Source organism: Metopolophium dirhodum, chromosome 1 (genome assembly GCF_019925205.1).
Source record: "Metopolophium dirhodum isolate CAU chromosome 1, ASM1992520v1, whole genome shotgun sequence".
Lineage (NCBI taxonomy): Eukaryota > Metazoa > Arthropoda > Insecta > Hemiptera > Aphididae > Metopolophium > Metopolophium dirhodum.
Window position 1 is genome coordinate 113,835,582 of NC_083560.1, and position 25,257 is coordinate 113,860,838.

The 25,257-nt window shown below is 27.9% G+C and overlaps 1 protein-coding gene across 1 annotated transcript; it reads left to right on the top strand.

Annotated features, from left to right (window-relative positions):
* Positions 1–3,061: 3,061 nt before the first annotated feature.
* LOC132937088 (uncharacterized) lies at positions 3,062–21,078 on the top strand. Its single transcript, XM_061003916.1, has 6 exons — positions 3,062–3,330; positions 3,406–3,540; positions 7,193–7,292; positions 9,136–10,497; positions 12,075–12,961; positions 17,492–21,078. The coding sequence occupies exons 3-6, from the start codon at positions 7,213–7,215 to the stop codon at positions 17,506–17,508; spliced, it is 2,346 nt and encodes a 781-aa protein (XP_060859899.1). The 5' UTR covers positions 3,062–3,330; positions 3,406–3,540; positions 7,193–7,212; the 3' UTR covers positions 17,509–21,078.
* Positions 21,079–25,257: the final 4,179 nt, after the last annotated feature.

Here is a 25,257-nt window from a genome sequence, read left to right on the forward strand (position 1 = left end):
AGCTTAATTTCTTACCCGTGAAAATGGTAGTTTGTGCCATACTTACCCAACTAAAGTGGTTTTTAAATACCATAAAAACTGTGATATAAATTATCTAGTTACTAGATATTAACGCGTTATAATTATATTCCAAAAATGGATTAGTGTAAGTTCATTAAATTTTAATTTCAATGAGCGAGAAAATTGAAGTTTTAAAAGTTGTTTAAGTTCAATTAATCATATATAAGTTCTCTGATTGCAAAAGAATTGAGCACCCAGTCAAATTCGCCAACAGGCAAAATGGAAAATATAATATAATATGGGATTCGGTACCGACCGTTTTTAAGGAGTTCAGTATAGGCAATTTACATAATATATATATTCTATGTGTGTGCGTTCAGGTACTGTACTACTATAAATAGGTTTCGCATGCCTAAAGTACTAATAGAACATTTTTAATTTTTATTCAAAGTATGCTGCGACTTATAACTAGTAATTATATGCACTAGTGGAAAAACAGTTTGGGAACCACTGATCTAGTATTCAAGAATTTATAAAGATGACCACCATGTTCATTTTTAGCCTTTTTACTTACCAAACCAATATTTTCTCCGAAAGTAGGTATATATACTTATATTACTAGTTCTTACTCATATTTGACTCTTGTACTTTTCATAGTTTTCCCAATGTTGTGATTTATGATTTGTATGCTTACATAATATAACAGATTGCCTATATTGATTTTTGGACTTCCTGCTGATTACGCATATTCCTACCTTTTTTTACCATTTATAACGGATTACATATACGTTCTGTAAAATTAACACCCGTAATTACATTTAAATGAAATACACTTCTAACTAATATACTAATTTAATAGGCAATATCAATGATATACTTTAAGGAAGTTCGATTCCGACCATTCTGTATATGTTTTATATCAAAGTAGACCTATTTTATGGAAACAGTACCATCCATCCTATAGTCAAAGGATAAATCTTTTGAAAACATATTTGCAACGGCTTTTCTGATGTTTTGAAATTGAATTCCTTAATCCTTCAAAATTAGGTTTTTAATTTTGAATATTAAGAAATTTTAAATTTTGGTAATATTAAAGTGAAAAAATTAATTTAAAAATGTGAGGAAGTCATTTCTGAGTAAATTCTATGACGAATCAAAATATGTTTTTAGACATTATATCGAATAAACAGGATAGTTAATAAGATAAGTAAATGATTGATACTTTTGACCAAAAAAAAAAACAAAATAATTAATATTCATGTAGTGCGTTATTGACATGACCTGTTGCACCAGGAGATTTTGTTTTACACTCAGTCACTCACACTAATGATCACTTACAATGCAGTATGCACACATTTACAGGACTATCATGTACTGTACATGGAAAATTGCCTATACTGAACTCCTTATAAATAAATAGTAATTTTAAAAAACTAAAAAAGGTAAAATTTAAAATTTAACGTATTAGTAAACTAAAAGGTAGAAAATAAATTCTTATGTCCTTTTTACCTGGTATAGTGAGTATGATGGTACTTTCACTGTTGAAGTGTGCTCAAATAAAAACAGCATGTAGGCATGTTATATAATATACACTAACAAATAACTCAAAATTAAAATTTGACTACTAGAAGTATGTTTATTCTTCGCCAGCTTATGGGTCTAAATGCATGAAAAATCCAATTGTTTAGAGCCACCTTAATAAAAACGGCTGGTAACGAAAAATAAAACAACTTTGTAGATTGTTATAAATTATAATACCATAGTAACGACCACCTGTTTTTTAAAACTATTTAATTGGGTGCATCATGAACCAGCGACGAACCGAAACTACTGGACGCAAATACGCAATACTTATTTAAATCCCACTCAAAGTACAAACATTTGCCTAGTTGATAAACGAGTGAACAGAAACCGTTTCTGTTCACTGGCGCGAGTGGTACTCCCACTACCAAGATGGTAAGATGTACTGTACTTGGCACATAGCCGAGCATCGAATAGCGAACTCTGTACAGTAAGTCTTGGTAGTAGGGGTTACCACTAGCCCCAGCGAATAGAATGCTATACTAAACTAATAATAATAACTAAATAATACTAAACTATACTATACTATTATTAATACTATCTATAATATACGTGTAGAATTGTAGACGCTAACTCGGTCAATATTGGTACTCGGCCGAGCAGCAAAACGAGTTCCACGACCGAGTGCTCGATTTTATTGAGAAGGTTGGTAATGTAATTAGTAATTACTAATTAAGTACAAAATACTATACTGTCTACTACCTAGTACCCATATGCATAAGTACCGACGCGATATAGGTACAAACAAATATACCTATCACCAAATATTAAATACTGCCAGAAATTAAAATTTATAATTTAAAATATAAATAATATTATATTATTAATATTTTGAGTTCAAATCCACCTGTCGCGCCGCCGTGGTATTCGTTTGTTTACGTCCGGTCGTCGAAATTATTTTGAAACGCGAAATGTATTAAACCGATCAGTGGCGGTAACTAGTGGCATGCTTTTTGGCCATGATATAATATGGTGTTATCAACTAAGTGTTCAAACAGTTTAAGGTACCATTAATTATTAATAACGACTACAGCGGACGGCTGTTGACGATGATAATAATAAATAATAATAATAAATACTAGCTAGTCGGTATAGGTAACAGTAAAAAAGTAAAAAGTAAGTCAATCGTTGGCGTCGCCCCCCCCCCCCTATTTTACCACCCGCTCCACAAATAATTTATACTAAGACCGGTCGAGCAACTCTCTCTGAACACCTCGTCGGTTGTCGGACTAGGCGGCGGCGCGGTGGCAGGCAGTTCAGTAGAAAAATCAATAATGCTCGGATTTTAGTCGGCTCGGGTGATGAAAACTATTACCGTTGAAGAGGAGAAGAGTGACTACCCGAAGCAAACAGCGGAGAGATAAAAACTCAATAACAAGATCTGGCAACGTCTGAATGACGTAATGTTCTGAATTACCGCGACGGCGCACAGGCAGCAGCTACCGCTGTTGTGTATGTTGTCCCCGCGCGACGGGTCCCCGGGAAGGAGGCGGCGCGCGGCGGTCACTGGTTGGCCGATGGCGTCGCGTCCCAGGTGAGTGCGCGTGAGCGGTGGCCAGTAGTCTATGGTCGGTACTCGATTATCGATGTTCGGTTGTTACACTTCCGTCTGCCGTAATCCAACGTTAATCGGATGCGCCTTTGCCGTTCATTCTCGTGTCTGCCCACTTTGCCCTACGCAAAACAGATACACGGCAACGGCTTCCAGAAGTCGTGTTTCGTCTCCGTGTATTCAAGATGGGCAACGATGTAATAATATTATCACAGTGACTACGTCTATTAATCTAATGATGGTTTCTGTTTTTCGTTGTTAAACTATTACAGATTATTGTCGATTTTCCTTTGAGCAGACGTCCTGAGTCCAGACGTGGAATTTTATAGAAAGGAAGGTCAAACAAGGTCCATGCACAATTCGTCTCATAATCTCAACACGATTATAATTTACATTTTACAATAGAGGTAATATTATATCATTATTATAATTTAAAGGTTCTTCCATCCATCAACTAACTATTCTTATTCATTAATCATTACCTAGACCTTTTAGGTAGTCATGTACCTAGATATTTTCGTTGACTTGCATGGTAACAGTTAGGCACGATTTATGATGAAATAATATTTATTGTGTTAACGTCCATCTGTCTGCTAGTGGTTTTTGATTTTCATTGCCAAACTACCTACTTATTGCTGATTTTCGATTGTGCCGTTATGACTAAATTCTGTGTTTATATCACACTATGCACGCAAAAGGTTAACTTCCTAAACAATCCATAAATTATAAATGTAACTTCATATTTACTACCTGTAATACCTAAAATTTATTATCATATTTGATAGAATGAAAAAGCATTGGGTTTGATGATTTTATTTTCATACTGTCCAATATCCACTATGTCTAAAACTCTATAAACCAATTATTGATTGTGCAACCAGAGCTTAAACATACAGTATCTTTATTTTTACAAATAATTGTGGTACAATTCAATAAATTTGAATTCCCTAATGAAACAGATTATTTGAAAAAAGCATATTCAAGAAGTAAATTACCATAATTTCTATTATATTTTCAAGTGAACAAATTTTTTCGAAAATTGTATTTGTGTGTTGTAAAGTATGCATGTTACATAGGTGGTTCCGGAAATCAACTTTAACTGCAGCATAATTAATTCACTTACCCAATTCCTATATGCATATACAAAATGAAAATATGTGTACACACATACAAATTTCATAACATTTTTCTACTTGGACTTTTAATTTTAGTAACCATAAACAAAACATCAATTCAATACAAAAATAATACTTCTAACTTAACTAAACATTAAAAATTGAACAGAAAATAATAGGAAGCTACTAAATAACTAAACTATTTGATGTGTTGTATCATGTTATATAGTTACTCCTAGATGACATCATTACTCTTCACTGTGTTGGTTTTCTCTTGTAAACAAATAACAAATTTAGAGAATCTTACCTGGTTTGAGCCATTGTTGTTCAAAGTTTACTTATAACAATATTACATTTTGAGAAATAACGTCCACAACTGCAAGTTGTAACGAGTATTGTCACAAATTACTGTCAAGTCTTAGAGAAGTTAGTAAAAATACCAATTCTGTTTTATAATCAATCTAACCATTTATGAATTTCTTGAACTGAAGTACCATTTGGAATATCTGAGATATCTTTTTATAACTTTATTTCTATGCATAAATAATTTTCACCTATCTTTATCTACCTTTCATCATATTTCCAATTGGATTAATAATTTGTAACGATTCTTGGTTAAACCAAGAATCAATTTAATTTATAAGTTTATCTAAATGCCGAGTAAAATATTATTCTTTTTACCATAGTTGATAGTAAATAGGCGGTAAATATTATTGTAGCATAGACATATGTAGTAGTGTTCATATATTTTCCTTTCTGTTTATATTTTGTGGTTGTAACTATAAATCGTATGTATTATAATTATAAGTTCTATTTCATTATTATTATAAATGTAAGTAGAACATAGAGTTATGACTTATGACTATCCAAATTAAATACAGTAAACTGTATGATAGATATAACAGCAGACAAAATAATACCATAATAAGTTATATTACTTATTTATTTATTATGATAACTTTAAGACAGCTTGGACTAAGATTTATTTTTGCTAATGAATTATAAGTGATAGGTCAAAAGTTGCACTACATGAGATGTAATAGATTCTAGTTGAATAGAACCTGCTAAAAAAAAGCACTTATTACCAAATGTATATAGACTTCAATTATTGGCAACAATGATATAACAATGAAAGAATTTTTAAATTGTATTGATCACTGTGTTGAAAACATAATTAATTTCATCTAATTATTTTTATTGAATTTAATTTGATGTACAGATATTTATAATTTATTTCAATCTTTTATTTTGTTTGATTATTTAAATATTCTTTTATTATGACATGTTTATGTAATCATCAAAATATATGTTTTTATATATGATTTTTGAGATAAAAATTCTGAGCATTCCACTGTTAAGACTTAAGAGGACACTACAACTACAAGTGCATCTTCCTCTAATAAAAGTCTGACATAGCAAATTTGTGTTCAGCAGCTCTAATTTTGAGTAGTAACCTTTAATAATAGAGTTAATTGATCCATTATAAAACTTGAAGGTAAGAACATTATCTGTGTTTTTTTCACATGGATTTTTTTAATTTTAAAGCAAGTTATGAGTATCTATATTAAATATTTGGTTCATTCAATGTTGTAACTACATCTTTATAGGCTACAAGAATAGTTAATAGGTGTTTATTTTAAGACTGAAGTAAAAAGTTCATTAATTTTAGTTTTATTTATAATATATAAGATGATTCACCAAGCACGATCAACCCCCATTTTTTCAATTAATAATTTATTTAAATCCTGATTTTTTGGATTTTTTAAAATACTTAAAAACCATTTTCAAATTCTAGAGATTTTTTATTCTATTTTAAAGTGTCCTGTAAATTATTCAGTGAATATTTTTTTTTTTTATGTACATATTCAAAATTCTTATGAGTAGTTTTTTAGTCATTAAAATGTTTATACTAAGTGCATAAATATATAAAATATATTATATAATATTGGATCTAGTGTTTATTATCCTTGACGTTCACAAATTATAAATTTTGATTGATTAAAATTAATTAATAATATTTTCAAAACACCATAGACTCCATATAATTTAAATTCCAAACCCATTATTATGAAGCTACTATCCTTTTAGTATATAAAGTTAAGTAACCCAAAAACTACTCGTTTGAATTTTGATTCTGATTTGTCAAAAATTTTTAAAATATTATCCTTCAAATAATTTATAATAGAAAAGGGAAATTCTCATCTGAAAAACAGAAGTATGAATCTCCACAGAATATTCCTTATGTAATACAAAAAAATCTCAATAATTTAAAAATATGGTACTTAACTACATTTAAAAATTCCAAAAATCAGATTTTTAATAACTAGATTGTTGAAGAAAAAAGAAGTTAGCATGCTTGGTGAATCACTTTGTATATTATGTATAATTCATAATAGTGAAAACATATTTAGTTTAATTAAATATTTATTTATTTATTTTGATAAACATGGAATCGCCCATTACCACAATACACATACTATTATACTTACAATAAAAAACAAATAGTTATCATTTAGGATTTTTAAAAACTTAAAATAATAATTTTATTTTACAATATTATCTTATATTAATAAAAATATCAAAAATATTCAATATCAATAATTGCTAGGAATATATCACTGCATATCTTACTGTAAATTGGTTTGTTCCTTCCATAGTTAATGCAGTGGATTAGAACAACAAAAGGAACTATGGAATTATGTAATAACTGGTTCAGAATGGAAGGGTTTTTATTTAAATACCTACGTATATTAGAAAATAATAGGCATTTTATAAAATTATTATTTGTGATTCCAAATTATTTTTAAATTGTTTATTAATTTATATAGATCTAAAAAATTTACATTAACTAAACATATTTATTTTATTTTATTTTGGTCTTGCTAATAATTTTTATAATTTTTAATATTGTATCTATATAATGTAACTCATTTCCTTTTTACAGGAGATATTAACAAGATAAACATGAAGTCTGCTCAATCGATGAGATCAATGGTGGACTCCTTTACATATTATGAACCATGTGTCCTATTAGAAAAAATTCCGTATGTATAATAAATTTTTATTAATTACTAGCTGATTCCGTGTACTTTGTTGCTCTTTAAAAATGCAACTCTATACTCTGTTCAAAATAAGATAATGACCTGGCGGCGATCAGTTTTCATTCCTCGACGGTCAGACCCCGTCACCACTATGGCTATGCGTTGGGCACTGTCGTAGAACAAAGCCATGCCTATGCGCACAACTTGGCTGCTAGGTCATCATCTTATTTTGAACCGAGTATATAATGATTCAACCTTTGTTCTATTCGCTATTTAATATTTGGTGTATGGTGTTCAAAATTTTAAAATATTCATCGATCATCTTGAATCTTCAAATACATGTACAAGCACCACTTTAAATTGTGAATTTTGGGAAATGCTTTCTTAGTGCACACTTACATGGTACTGTGAAGGTACTGTAAAAATTGCAAGCCTCTAGCTTTATCATTATTTAGGCTCTTCGTTAATCAGTCAGTGAGTCAGTCAGGACACGTTGGATTATATTATATTATATTATAGCCATACTGCCAGGTATTTCCCATGGGACACACTTGTAAGTTGTGATTATGCGAGCAGTATATTTTCAGGTCATCCACCTGTGGTAGATCGTAAATCCTGCGAGGTGCGTACATTATTACAAATGTTTTATTAACACGTTGAATGTCACAGTGTTTATGATATGCATGTGCAGGTTCCCAGGACAACGGTCAAAAAATTAGCATTAGGTAACTATTTTTCCTACATTCTATGATTTTGACCAAAAATAAAATACTGATCTAAAATTATATTCAATCATAGCTAATAGCAACCTTATAATAAACAAAAATATATTATTATTATTATTATAAGATTGTATTTTTGCCAACCAGATTTCCTAATTTTCGGGTTCTTTCATACAAACTTTGTCCTGACATTAACAAACACAACAAAAAAAAATCAGCTCAATCGATCAAGCCATTTTTGAGTTTTAGCCAGACTAACGAATTGCCTTTCATTTATATATATACTAGCTGATCCCGTGCACTTTGTTACCCGTTAAATGTACAAACTGTATATGACTCAAACTTTGTTCAATGCCTTATTTAATATTCGGTGTATGATGTTCTAGATTTATCTTAACTTTTCTGTTGCCCGGAATAAAAATTCTTATTCGCAGCAGTATATTATCAGGTAGGCAATCAACCTGTGGTAGATCGCGGACCCCCTGCTGTAAGTGTATGATTTCAAAGTTATACCAAGTTTGTCGTTTTTACTTAATTCCACCTACGGTTAGGTTAGCATTAACCACTAATACATATAATATCAAAACACAGCATACAAAACAATTAAATGCATTGAATGAATACACTGATTTCACGGCAACCAATAATAATTATTATAATAGTTTTAAAACCCATGGCAACCATTTATAAACAAAAATTTCCACCGCAAATCTGTAAATCCCCGTTTGAGCACATCCTCTGGTTGGACCTAGGGGAATGATTTGAGAATATAAACCATCCGAGGCGTCACCCAAACGCATACAAAAATATTCATTCAAATCGGTCCGGCCGTTCTCGAGTTTTAGCGAGACTAACGAACAGCAATTAATTTTTATATACATAGATTTATACAATTATAACAGTTAATACTATTATAATACTTAAGCTCAATTTTTAGTACACAATTTAAAGTTTTGTTTATGGTTATAATTGAAATTTGAATCATATTCGATAGGTTCATATTATCATAATATTTAGATTATTACCTATAGCACATTATGTAATTATAATAATAATTGCTTAAATATATCATTTATAATAAACTTGTAATATATTAATGTATACTAATGTTATTCATATTTTAGGATTCCCATATGGATGGAAAATAAACAGAACAATGTTGGCCTTACAAATGGAGTACCTAAACGTATGAAATTAAAAACTGAAGAAACAGAGGAGTTCACAAATGGAGAACCTAACCGTAAAAAATTAAAAACTGAAGAAACAGAGGAGTTCACAAATGGAGAACCTAGCCGTAAAAAATTAAAAACTGAAGAAACTGAGTTGGAAATTCCAAAGTTGATACTGTCAAAAAATGGGGGTACATTTAAATCGAAACTTAAATATTCAAAATTACAGCCAGAAAGTTCTCATCTCAAAAAACTACCGGATAAATTGAACACAATAAATAAGGTCAAACCTTCAAATAAAGAAAAATGCATAAAAATAAACCATGACAAGAAAGATAAAATCAAAGAAATTAAGGAATCGGTAACACATAACACCTTATTAATTGGTAAAATCAAAATACGTAACGTTAATACAATAAATGCCAATTTTACTGAAAATAACTATTTCGGTACGGAAAAATCAAATGTTTCACAAAGTAATTCACCTTTTGTTTTTCCACCGCTGGGGACCAAGGAAGTTACAATGCTATGTTTTGAACAATTACATAAAAAATACTTCAATAAAAATGTACAAGATACTTTGGCTATTAATAACAATCTACTATTTATGAATATGTTAACAAATATGCATTGTATATCACGAGTTAACTTGATATTAAGTAGGAAAGACAAACATGTTATGGCTCAGAATGTTCATAAGCTGGCAGTTCTGTACATAAATTATTTTGAAAAACTTGACAAAATGCTACAAACAAATATTATTGATTTAACATCTATTTTTGACGATTCTGATTTTGAACATGGTTTTTTAATGATTATTTTAAGCTTATTCATTGGGCTTAAGATGTTAGGTAGTAACATATTTCAGAAAAGTAATGTTTTATTGACAAAACTTAAAAAATTACAATGGAAAGTTATAAAAAATCAAAATGTTGATCACAATAAAATCCAAACAACTTTGGAATCTGATACATTTTGTTCGTGCTATTATAAAATATCAAAATTAATCGGAGAAGGCTCTCATACAGATCCCAACATAATTGAGTGTTGGAAGTTATTGTTTATACCGTCAGTTCTTAAAATTACTTATTTCAGTTCAGTAACTGATGCTATTATAAATGCGACAGATGTCGATAAATTAGAAGGGTTATTAGAAGAGGCATCAAATAAAGTACGTCAAAATTCTTTTTCATTAAGTGATACTAAAATTGAAAATTTAATCGCCTTGGTGAACAAATCTAATCAAAAAAATATCAATGGCAGTCATGAAATGGCCAAACCGAGTACCAGTGGATTTACTACAATTGAAAACACTAGGTAATCAGTGAGTTAACGTAAAATAAGTTTTTTGCAAGTGGGTGTCCCAATAATATAATTTGTTGATGAACTATAAACAAAAAACACATTTTAAACCAAATGTACTATCATTGCTTATAAATACTACAGATTACTCACTGGCCGGTTTTCAGTGGCACAAGATATTTATCCCAGGTAGATGGCGACGCGACGTGACTGCTAGCGATTACAATGTTACACAAAATTACTAACTATAAGCCTGCAGGTAATCACAGCTGCCCGGATCAGTAATATCGTGTAACATTGTAATTGCTAGTAGTCACGTTGCCTCACCATCTACCTATTAAAAATACAGATTGCCGGTTGCATACAAATTTGATTAATTTAATGGTTAACTAAAATTTAATGAACCAATCACAGCACACTAAATATTTTTTAAGAAATAAATAGCACACTTGATTTATTAAATATTTGTTAAGTATTGTTTATACAACCAGATATGAAGGTATTAAGATTAACAAAGTAATGTATTATTTTAAAAACAGATGTTGGAATGAATACAGTTGGGATACAATAATGAGAATTGCTTTATCCATACAAAAGCTGTGTACATTATATACTACCCTCACAAAATTTTTTTTGTTTTGAAATTATATTAATTTTTCAATTTATTTGCAAAAAAATATAATTAATAGACTCCTGGAATACAAAACATAAATAAAATACTGATTTCAATTGTTTGAGATCTATGTTTAGCCTAAGACTGCTTAAAATGTTTATATGAACAAATTAAGAAATCACAATAATAAATAAAACCAAATTTTTTCTGAAATAATATCGGAATAAATTATAACTTTAAATACATATTTTTATTTTATTTTATTTTTTTTTTTTGTTTCATATGATACCTTCATTATTTCAAAATAAAAGTTTTATATTTATGTTCTGTGATATATGAAACAAATTTTATGCTTTTATGGCAGTTATTCAGAAAAAAAATCCCATTCGAGTAATTTAATACCTGGTTGCAACAATATATATCTTAGAATTTTATGAATTATTTTTATAACATACAAATGGACCAAGATCAACTACGCATCGTGAGCGCGTCCAAAATAAGTTTCTTTCCTACCTATCACGTTTGCTAAAGATAGATTACTCTCAACATGACTACAGCCTAATCCAAGATCAATATCCCATTATAGTCCTCATGTGGTACCAAAGTCGATCGTTGCTTCCTTACCTTTCTTCTAGACGGCACCTTGGATGCACCTGATATGATATCAAATATCAAATTTTGTGTCCCAACTCACTGTACCAGAGATCATTCTCTATTCTTAATTTCTACACACTCCACATTTTATTTGCAAAATCACCCACTTCACCGAATGATGTGTCTCATGAATTACAATAATTACTCAGCTTCAACTATTTTTTGTTCTTTTGACCTTTAATGAATTTATTAAATATGTTACAAATTTATATTTCACTGTATCTCCATGATATATATATATATATACCTTATACCTGCATTGCCCACTTGGGCGTTGAATTATATAAATAAAAGGTTGTAACTTAAATACTTTATTTTTCTTTAGATCCACGTCAATGCAAAGTGAAAATACTCCACATATTGTTCATACAAGATCTTTAAGAATTGAAGAACCAAATACGGCCGTACTTGATTGCAAGTCAAAAGTCTGTGGTGTTGAAAATACTTCAACTTTTAATGTTCCTGAAGAAACTAAAGACTGGTTCAAAAAACCCATTCCTATTCAATGTCAAAAGAAATCTAATCGTAAAAAAAAATCTGAATCCAAAGAATTGAATACGCTTTATGAGGATTATTCTAATACGCATTTAACAAACATACATTCATTATCAATAGCTGACCGTGTGAAATTACGTAAAACGAGAAATACTTTAGCTGCTGCAACTAAAACAACTGAAGACTCACGCAAAAAACTAAGATCAATCAAAAGCGAATGTATGTATACTCCTAGTATTATTAATACAAGAATTACAAGATCCTCAAAATTAAATATTAATTGTGTTGAATCTTCGAAAAAATCTTTAAAAAAAATACATGCACCTAACCAAGTTAAAGTTCATAAAACTAAAAATACCACAACTGCAGTATCATCAAAACCTAATGACTTGTTGAAAATACCCTTCTCAATTAAAAATGAAAATTCATCCATCCCACAGATATTCTATACAAGTATCTCAGAACAAAATAGAGTTAATAAGAACTCTCCACTTCTTACAAGTATATCTACAACATCAATTATTAAACATGAAGAAGTTTGTCAAGTTAGAAATTGTTGTACTAAAGTTTCAACGAATAATTGCATACATAAAAATGGAAACTCTATTATGAAAACGGTCAACGTACAACATGGATTAAATGGAAATCAAATGATCACAATGCCAAACGAACTATCTGTTAAAAATATTTCCAAGAGCTCGAGCAGCCACAATAACGGTGTGTAGATACTTATATTTGATTATCCTTATTAATATAATTACATGTTTTGTTTCAATACATATTTAAGAAAATTGCAAATTAAAATACAAAACAAATTTAGATACTTCACGTATTTTTAGGAATTTTTGAAATATTATAAAAATTAAAAATTATTTTCTTGAGAATTATAAACAAAGAAAAATCAAATTGAAAAAATGTTATTTCCTGGTAAATATTGGAATAATTCACTATATTTAAGTTGCTATTTTCTAAAACCCTAAAATCCCAATATTTTATAAGGTAAAAATTTCTCATTAGATTTTCTAAAATTTCACACTTATCGAATTGAAAATATATTCAACATAATATTATTTACCTATTTATGACCAACTTGCTCAGACTTACCGGTGGCTCACCGATAACAAAATAACTGATAATGGCCGATACTGACTATAGATATTTACATAATACTGTGCATTTGTACATAGGCTTCAAAAAAATGTAGTAATTTTATTGGGGTTTGGTGGTGTGGTGTACTCTAGTATCCGTTACCGGTAATTTGTTCAGATGTAAGTAAATGTTATCAAATGTTCTTTAAAACTCTTTCTCATTGCGAGATGAGTCTGAGTAAGTTTAGGTTAAGTTAGTTAATTTTCCTTAATTGTAAAAAGTGATTTATACAATTCTAACAGCCTATATTAATAAGTATGGGTGGGGGTCAACTGTCTGAAAATCATTTGTTCAAAAATGTGTGTTCGAAAGTTCATATCATCGAAAAATTGTATCTTCGAAAAGCCATGTGTTCGAAAGGTAATTTGTTTGAATAGTTATGTTTCAATAATTATCATCATTACGTCTTTGACGTTTAATAATTTGTCGAGCCGCGTCTTTACTGACATGAGAATTAATTGTTTGTGACGTTCCTGCGATTGCAGCATGTTATATAAATAATATTGGTTTATCTTGATTTTCTCGGGTATTTTTTTTATTTTTCTTGCTCCTACACTTATTGTATTAGCTCCGTGAGAATGGTGATTTTCAGAATAAATAGTTGTCAATATAATGTACATTGTTTTCACAAAAAAGTCCAAATTTTTGCACCACATTGTTATACACAAGTCCAATAAAAATGTGTTTATCGTCTGTTTTTGTAATGCAGTCTTTATTTTTAATGTATAAATAATTATTAATACTTAAAACTACACCACCATGAATACTATTTAAAATTTCTATGTTCATTTTTAAAAGCACGTACTTCTCAGCAACAATAATCAACTGGGTATGTCATACTGTACTGCCTATGTTCCTGTCGACTATAAGTCTTTAACGTAATTTAGACAAAATGTTAACATGTATAGTATAATCACAAAATGCATATTGCTGTAGTTATCGATTGCTTATCAATAGCTCATACAATATGAAAAACCTGTTTTCGGTGTGAGATATATCGGACCACATTCTAGATCCAATTAGTTTGGCAGTTATCTTTTTAAATTCTAACAAATAATCTCTCAAACACATTACTTATCGAACACATGGCTTTTCGAAGATACAATTTTATGATGACATGAACTTTTGAACACACATTTTCGTACACATAACAGTCAACAGGCAACCGGCACCCTTCGAAGTGCCTATATTTTATGATATTCTTGCTATTAAAGTAGTTTATTCTTTTATTAGTAATACAGTAGGTTAAATTAATTTTTGCTGAAAACATTGCATTAGAAAATTTGTTTGTGTGTATAAAATATGCAAATTTTCAAACACCCTTAAATAATATTTTTAAATTACAACAAAACAATTAAAATTGTTTAAATACCTAATTTCAAGCCTGGTCAAGTTAATGATAATTTTTAATCCAGTTAAGTTAAGTTGAAAGTAAACATTTATAAAGTTAACAGTTAACAGTTATCCTAATTTCTTTTTTAACTTAGTTAAGTTAAATGTTATATAGAAACTTACAACTTAACTTAAGTTAAGTTTTTTTTTTTAATATATAAACAGCCAGTAATATGGTTTAAAATAATAAAAAGTAAATGTTCATGCAATATGCATCATCAATAATAATTGTATTATATTTATTATTTAATTATTTATAAATTAACGTAACTTGGATTTGATTAAAAGTAACTCGTTATTTATTAAGTTTATATCAATGAAAATCAGTTGAGTTAAAAATTAAGTTAATGAAAATTAAATTTTAAAACGTTAAGTTAAAAAGTTAAATTAACGTAACTTTAACTTTTTAACTTGTTTATGCCCAGGCTTGCCTAATTTTGTCCAAATTTAAACTTATAATAACCATAAAATTAATAACTGTGTTTATATATTAGATTCTGAGCTAAGCAAATGAATGTATTGTATTTACAATGATGTGTGTTTTTCTTCTATCCATCATCAATATTTTAGGTAGTAAAAATGCTCTTATCTTCAACATCAGCATTGTCAATCTAGTCGGTAATTTTAAGAGGTCAAAATAAAAAATTTTCAATAGTTTTAGAAAGTGTAAGGAAAAACAAAAAAATAATTGTAATCATTACGCAAAACAAAAATGTTCAAATTATTTTTCAGATAGAAATTTATAAAAGTTTTTCTCTCCATAGCTAACATTAGCCATTTTTATAGAAGATTCCTCACAAATTTGTCTACATTAAACAAAATAAAAAGTTTACTGGAAAGTAACATTAATTTTTTATGAGCATTTGAACTTAAAAATATTTGTATGATATTGGATTTTCACCGGTAAATTATCGAATCCTCATTAATTGATTTTTGTTGTATTTCCAAAACAAATAACAGTAGACTCTTGAATTTTTCACTAAATATTTATATTAGCATTTTCAATATATGGTAAAATGTTCAAACTATTTTTTGAGCTATTGATATTTCTTATTTAGTAAATAATTTTTCAGTAAGAAATGAATAAAAATTTTTTTTTTTTCATAGCTAACATTAAAAACTTTAATAGAAGGTTCCTAATAAGTTTTTCTACTTCTATCAAAAAGAAAAAGTTCTCCAAAAAGTTATGCTATTTACAGCCATAAGATATCATTGATTTTTATACATGTTTTTAAATTATTAAATTTGATTATTTATTATGTATGCGAGGCTGATACAATGATTGAATAAATTGGATCATTGAATTCAAAAATATAATACATCCATTACAATAACATGCTTGACAATAACTTTACAGCAGAGTGCTAGCTACTGGTCCACCTTTTTTATATTGAATGATTTGGTTACTGTATGGACTAGTTATGACTTAATGAGAAACTTTGTATTAAATTGTCAAGCTATTCCTATACAAATTTAATATTTTATAAGTTTTTAACTACAAAATAATTTTGCAAATTTTCTTGATTTTTTCAAAATGAATTTCAAATACTTATTATAAAAATTGTGCCTATGTATCATAAATATTTTTAAATTGCTATAATAACATAACATATGAGGAACCTTTGTATTACATTTTCAAACTCTTTGATCGAGCGAAAACATTTTTATCCGCATCGATATCTTCAAATGTCTAAAAGTAGCTCAAAAAGAATTAAAATATTTTGAAATCAGGTACAGAAATTGCTAATGAATCAGTTGGTGAAAATTTCATTTGATTTTGAGATACACCAAAAAAACTTTGTGTAAAAATTTTAATTTTTCCTTACCCATCTGAAAAGTCCTGGACATTTTCTATTTTTACCTCTCAAAAGTACCAACTAGATCCAATTTTCTATCAGAAATCACCCTCGAGGCTCAAAGTTGAGTATTAAAACATTATTTATTTACCTAAATACATAAACAATGGTGGGCAATTGGGTACCACTGGCAATTGGGTACCACTCTGCTGTATAGTAGGTATCTAGTCTTTTAGAGGGGTCACTGTAATGGATGTTTTAAATTTGAATTTGATGACATAATATCGTTGTTTATAAAAACAATTCTGACCTATACCTGAGTCAGCCTATAATCTAAGCAGTAAGTTGAATTATAACTAAAAATAAAAAAGAAGGATGTATTGTGGCAGTATTTTTTCCTGCAGTGATTTAAATATGGGTGTATTTTGTTTCATCATGGAACTTTCGTATGGCCGTATGGGTTATTTTACATGCTATGTATTATGCATGAACTTATATTCATCCTATTTACCTGTAAGCACTAGGCTAATATGAGGAGAAAGGCCTGTTTGCCATGCCTTAAGTCCACCAATGTAGGTGTACCTATATTATATTAAAATTTAAAGTATCATATTTCACTGACTAGCATATCATTGTTCATATTGTGTGAGTCCGACTCTGAGTACATGTAGACAGACTACATTTCTATCCGATTACACATTTTTACTTGTTGGGGTGGGGAAGAGAAATTTCAAAATAAATTATTAAATTAAGCTAGCTTTATATCACTTGCTGTCGCCTATCACAAATATATTTTATATTATTTATATAATGTGACTTATTGTTATAAATTAATTATGAATAACCAATTATAATAGTGTTATAGTAGTTTACCATGCATTGAAATAATGAAATATTTCAAACATTTCAGGATTCAATAATGCCTAGTAAGTAACAATTGCAGATTACCCAGAAATAATTCTGATTCTTACTGAAAAAATCTATCAGGTTTATTACTATATATTTTATTACTTTAAATATTATTTTATATTGTTTAAACATTATATATCTTTGTTGGAAGTTAAGTTGTTATAAAACTAACATTAATGGTTGTAAACAAACCTGGGCATAAATAAGTTAAGAAGTTAAAGCTTAGTTAAAAGTTAAGTTAATTTTAACTTTTTAAAAGCATCAACTTAACTTAACTTAAATAAAAATTATCTTTTACTTGCCCAGGCTTGGTTGTAAACTGCATTGATTTATTGTGTAGACGGCTATGGTTCTGTATGCAGTCTACCTGTGAATGTTCCCTCATTGGTAGATAGTACCTATAGCTATAAAAACAATGGTTCTGATTTATGAAAATTAGGTAATAGTTAGTAGAACAGGTACTTAATTTCTATTAACTTTATTAGGTAGTTATTATTAATTATCGTGCCATATAAAAGAAAAAGAAAATTAATTATCGTACAATTTTTTTAAATTTTTTTATTAGCTAGATCACAAATGTAGATTAGGGCCATGTTATGTATCGATAGATATGTACACAAACTTTTTCAGGAGGACGTGTTATACATTATCAATCAAATATTTCATATCAATCTTATAAATTATTTGAAAAAGGTCAAATGACAATATTATAATATTTAATTCATATTTCATAGCAAAATGTATAGAACTATACTGAAACTGACAATACCATGCATAAAAAAATTTGAATAAATTAAAACGGTTGTCGTCCGTGGTCAATGGATTGTTTCCATTTATATAATTTTGTAACAAAGAAGGATACACGTTGCCAACATTCTATCAGATTACGGATACGGTACAACTTTTAGATAATAAAGTAGCCCAATAATTCATACTGTAGGGATACAGAAACTCGATCAGCTGATTGAGTGTCGCATCTATATTGTTCTGTGCTAGAATACAGCGACAGGTAGATCCATACAAAACCATAGTGATACAAACGGAAAATGTAAATTTGTAAAATATAAAACAACTTATTTGTTGGAACTATAAAATGTATATTATGCTTTGTCTCTATACAGTTTATTCTTGCTTGAAAACATGTATTTTTTTTAACTGTTGAATAACTTTAAATTTAATTGTGGTTTGTATAAAATATGAAGTAAATGAATACATATATTGAGAATTTTTTTCATCAACTTGGAGCCGGTAGAAAAAAAAATGGTTTAACACTAGGCCTTTAGGTATGTAAAATGTTTAAATAAGTTGATATTTTAACTACTATACATATTGCCAAAGCTGGGCAAGTTAACGATTTTTTTTTAATTCGTTAAGTTAAGTTATTTTAAAATAATAAAGTTAAATTAAATTAAAAGTTACTTGTATTTTTTTTTTCGTTAACTCATTAAGTTACTTAATTTAGTGTAAAGTTAAAATTTGCTAATTTGCAATAATAAATATTCTAGACACATAATATGGTTTATTAGATAATTTTTCTTTACGCTCAAGAAAATTACTGGGGAAATTTAAAATGATACATCAAAGCAAAAACCCATTCAAAAATTGACATTATTCTTCGGACAAAAATTAACTTAATTTATATACTTTTGAAATATAGTTAACTTAAAGTTAACGCGTTAATCTTGAAAAAAAGTAACAAATTAATTAACTTAATTTTAACTTTTAACTCGTTAATGCCCAGCCTTGCATATTGCTACCTTAACAACAACAACATATATATTATTTTTTGCTACTTTTTCAGGAGAAACAATAAACTAAATTAATTGGTAATTAATATTTAATCGACCAGTTTCAAGATACACTCTGTTAATTTAACTACCTAAATTTACATCAATTTTTCTAACTAAAAGTTAATAAAATTGTGTAATTTACTGAAAAAGCCACTTATGTGGGATTGACCAAATATAAAGACACGGTCTAAAATTATGTACAATTTTAATAACTATTTTATTTTCCGTAACCAATGAAAATCCTATACAAAACTCGGTGTTAGCCTCTCTTTAAAACACCTTATTTCAGAACTAGGAGTGCAAAAGACTGATATGGATCGCTTAAACACACACACACACACAAATTGCTTTTTATCATTATAAATCTAAATAACTAATAAGTACTATAGTAGTTAAAAATTGTATATAAACAAGTTTTTTTAAGTAATAATGAAAATAATATAATAATATTTTTTTATTTTGTGTCTTATCATGTCCATGATTAGTGCCCCTATTTCATATATAGAGTGCATACATATGAACTGTGCGGACATTTCTTAAACATACTTAAAAGTACTTAAAAGTATACCTACGTTAGCTATTCTCTATTATACATCCATGCTTCTATGCATTGGAATGCATTAATGAATACTAAACATTAAATAGTAATATTGTATTTTTTTTTTTATTTAATATTATATTTACTATCTACAAATTTACTGTAATCTACTATTAATTAAATTTTAAAATATTTTCAAGCTATGAAAAATTATATGAAATAATTTTTAATTGTTTAAAAAGTATTATGATTAACCTGTTACATATGAGGATACCTAATATGTAAGCTACAAAAAAAAATGATTTAAAATAGGAAGTAATTTAAGTTTTTCAAATATTTAGCTAAGAAAATATTTTTATTAAAGTGTACGTTTTACTGCCAATTACCTTTTAAGTGTTTTTAAAATATTAAAATACTTTTACTTTCCACCGAAAAATGTTTATATAATTTAAAATTTATATATTTATGCCAAAGTCAATTTTAATAATACTATATTATGCTTTATATCCTATACATAAGTCTTATTTCTGATTAGTTATAGATAGGAGGAAGTTAGAGTGAATCACTAAAATATTTCCCTAAAATGTACTACTAAAAATAAAGTCATATTATAACACTTTTATGCTATCGCTCAATTCTCTAAAATTATTTTTGTATAAAATGAAATTTAACTGTTGAAAGTCACTGTTTTTGTCATTTTTTGTTATTTTTATAATTTTTATATTTTGTATTGTATTTAAGTATTACAATGTACATCTATATTTGAACTATTGAATGGACTAAGTAGTATAATACTATAAAATATGATTAAGTACAGAAAGAGTGAAGTTAAAATTAACTTGTTATAAATTAAGTCATTAATATGATAACCAAATATTAACTTTATTTTATTTTATTATTTTGTGCGTAGAGAATTTGTTTAAATCCATAACTTTCTTCTAATCTTAGCTAATTAAAGCCATTCTTTGTTTTTTGTAGGTATGTGTGTATTATACACAAATTTTCCTATAAACCAAACTGACGGATGTTGTAAATATTATGTTATTATAATAAATATATAAATAATTTAATAAAAACTAAAATAATATTTTAAAAAAAAGATGTGTTGTGAAACCACAATGCGATATTTCTTAAGTATAATATTATGTTCCTTTTGAATTTAATCCGTGTAAGCTAATTAAAAACTATACAAATTTCATCTTAATGTGTGCAATCAGTTTCACAATATTTTGTATTTGTAAATAATATAGTTTAAATAAATTATAAAAGCAGTACAAATTTAAGATAATATAATTTTCTTATTAATGTATGAAATTATTATTTGTACTATTTGTTTGAAACTATAATATTATAGAGTATAGACTACAGTGTAAGTTATAATTATCAACCTTGTTTTAATACTGATTAAAATATTATTATTATTGTTAATTTTAATAAGTTTTGCATCAACTGTTTAAAATTGTGTGTGATGTGTATTCTTTTTTATAGGTATTTACTATTTCAGTGTTTTATTGTTGGTTTATTATAAATTATAATTATATAAATTTCAAATAATTGTAATATTGTAATTTTAACTATAATTCAAAATTGTATTCTGTACACATTTTTAGTTATAATTAAAAATATTATTGATTGGGTTTTAATTACAGTTTTTATCACTTTCAACAATGGCATTTATAATTTATGTGTATTTTTTATATGTATGTTAAATGTTTATTAAATAAGAACAATTGACAATTGTAATTGTATTCAGTTAATTTTGTAACATCCCAACAAAAGTATCATATTTCTTGGTAAAATAAAAAAATATTAAGTAAATATTAGTGTATGAATACCACTATACCAGTGTTGGGTAGTTAGTAGGTACCTAACATAGGTAACAAAGATCACACATTACTTTGTTTGTAATGTGTTATGTAATTTGTTAGAACTTTTTCCTTTGCGAAATTGTTGTTTTTATTAACCTACCTAACAATGGCAATTCGTATTGCAATTTACAATAAGTACATTTGTTTATTTTTTTTGTGGTAAAAAAAAATTAATTTTATAATTTTGGTGGGTCCTTGTATACACATTAGGAGAGGGGCGCCATCATCGGAAGGAACCAGACTACTTTATGGGGCGACCTTTTTATTTCAATTTTTTTCAGGGAACCGTGTGGCTGTGTATTTCAACAAGTTAAGAACGATTGTGTAAAAATAAATTGACGGCAATCATTGTCTTTTAAGTTATAGACCTACAAAGTTCACGATTTTTTGGTGTTATAATTACGAATTTGCACAACGCTATAGTTTACCGCAACCGCGTTTATAACGAATTTTTATCGCCTAGAAACCGACAAGGCACTTGCTCGATACGCTCGCTAGGACAGCTTAAAACGAAAATATCCCTCGAATTGATAAGCAACATCACCGTAGTAAGTAGGCTACAGGATAAAACTTAAAATGGCTATAACTTTTAAACAAACGTTTAAAAACCAAAGATGAACCACCATTTTGAACTACATTTTTTAGAACATATAATAACATATAACCTATTCATTTCAATAATTTTAATAATACAAAATATATGGTCATGGTCTTAACCTAACCAGCTTCGTCTCAAAATATTGTCTTTTTTTTTTGCTCGCCAATACTAGTAAAAATTTACTTTGACAAATTATTTGCCTCTTTCCGATAAAATAATTTATATTTATTACTTATTTTAAATCTTAAAAGTATTTAATTGTATTTGAAATATTTTCTGAATGGATTTTTTACGTAGACATTATATTATTATGTACCTATATTAACATTTTGGTTATTTATTCAATAAATTTTAAAAACAAATCAAAATAGATGGTAATAGATATAATTATTTTATACTTTTAACTTTTTTTCTGAAGGATATCTATTATTTATTATTAATAATAAACCAAAAAAACACAATTCACTTGAATTTTACACTGTTTTAAACATTTGTTTTATTCGTTTAAAACAAACGATTTAAATTAATGTTTTAACCATGTACAACATGTACAAAACTGTATGACTTTGAACGGTTGTATTTTAATTCTGAAAAAAATATCTTATTTACTTGATTTGTCTATAGGTGATCGATCGAGAAGTTTTTTCCTATTACCTACTAAAATCTAAACTATTATGAAGTTTAAAAAAAAAACAACATTTATATTTTGAATATCCCGACTTTAAATAACTGGAAGAAAAAATGCCCCGATCGATTATTAGTAGAAAAAATGTCGCAGCGGTGGCCGTACATTTTTTTGTATTGGCGGTGGAGGTAAAATTGTGCCAGGACTCATTTTGCCGTCACCGCCATCGCCATCGCTATTGCTGCAGTGTGTGTGGGGGGACCTTGAACAAAAATTTCAGAGAAGTTTTCAGAATTAAAATCCAATCACTCAAAGCCCCAAACTGTTGTCTCGCTATTTTGTCTCCATTACTACATTTTTATATCGGTAATCCTTTATGCGGAATCAATTTATTAATCGATAACATTATCGTTAAAGCTGGGCTCAACTCTAACGTATCATAATAATTGGTTTCATAATACAAGAAAATAATAAATTAAAAAACAATGGTTTGAATGTTGTTTGTTGTTATAACGTAGGTAGCCTCGTACAATATTTTATGTTCAATCGTGTTTTATCAGAAATAAGGTATAAAATATATTGAAAACTGAAACGTACATCAGTAATTACATATAAGTACATCAAATATTAAAAGATGTTGTACTTAATATTAAATATTTAAATTTTGGTTGAATTTAAAAATTCAACAATTGTTATAACTCATAAAATTAATTCTTCGTTCTTCTGTATTTTCTGTCTTTTGGCTCAATCCGATTCATACTTTCTAAATAAAAAACATTAGGCTAGCTGCATAATACCCTATGTAGTTTTTACTATTAAAAATGTTGTAATTTGTATTAATCAATTTTGAAAATTATTCATAATATCTAAAACTTTATATAATACTTAATATTATTTACTATGATATACCTACCTAGTATATAACAACAATAATAATATACTAAACTCTAATAATGATTTTATAAAAAGAAAACTTACTTCAGCGATCTACAGAAATCGTTGAAAAAATTATTTCTTCTACACAGATTACAGACACACACGGTTAAATACGATAAAATGTTATTTATTACATTATATTAATTATTTTAAGAAAATTCCTGTTCAGGGGCAATCCAAGGGGGGGATAACCTCCCCCCTCCCATAATGTCGACCACTGTCATTTTCAGTCGACATTTTATAACAATTCTCAAAACGTATATACTTACAATTTTAATATTTTTTTAAAAATGTATTTCCTTGGACTAATGATTGTTGTAAATACTTAAACAACGATCATAAAACTTTTTAAGTCTTAAAATTTCAATTAATTTCAATTTCAATACTGGTTTAAAATCTAGACAACAATATTAAATTTTGTTTTAAGTATTTTTCATAATAGGTAGGTGGTACAATTAAATTAAACCATTTTTGTACTGTTAAAACTGTTCCTACTGTTGAAACTGAATGCAAAAATGTTTACCTATATTTTTAAATAGGTAGCTAGGTTTCCTTTATTAGATATTAGCGGGTCCCGTGCACTTTAATATTTGAAATAAATTACAACTTTTAAAAAAATGTGATTGTTCAACTCCTTTTGGATGCAACTCAGCCTCCTCGGTATGCAACCCGATTACATCGGATCGCGGACAATGTGCGACAGCATATCAAGTAGGCAATATGTAAAAATTCAATTTCATGCATGCTTGCACCTGATCTGCTCAATTAATCAATGGCAACCAATAAAATAATAAATACTTATTACAGCTAATTATTTCTCGTTTAACCAATAGCAAATATTTATAAACGAAAATGTCGGTAAAATACGATTGAGAACGCTCAATATATTATTTTTTTTTCAATGTTACCAAATTTAATCATATGACAATTTGAGCACGATAATCTGTTGATATTGAAATAGGTAATCCAGCAATATATAATTATGTTGTTATTAAAATTATAATTGAAACTCAAGCAGAAACAATATTGAAAATAGCTACGATAGTTAGTCAAAGTACTAAGAATAATAGGTTTATCTATGCCCTATAGGAGGCTATATCAATAGGTTAAGTACCTAGATTTGGGGGCTTAGATAATCTAGAAATGTTAGTACCTAATTACTATTGATCTATCAATAAAAATAATTTGCAAAAATGATCCTTAGTATGAATATTTTAATACCTCGGGAACAATACTTATTAGAATTTTGATTTAGATACTTCAACATTTTTAAGAGAATCCCCGCTAAATAATTTACAGTAAAAAAGAGGGATACAGAACGTTTTTTTAAACATGCTCACCTCCATTTATCCCTTTAATAATACTTTTATTCAAACTCTGATTAAAAGTATACTCGAAGACCATATTTTCAA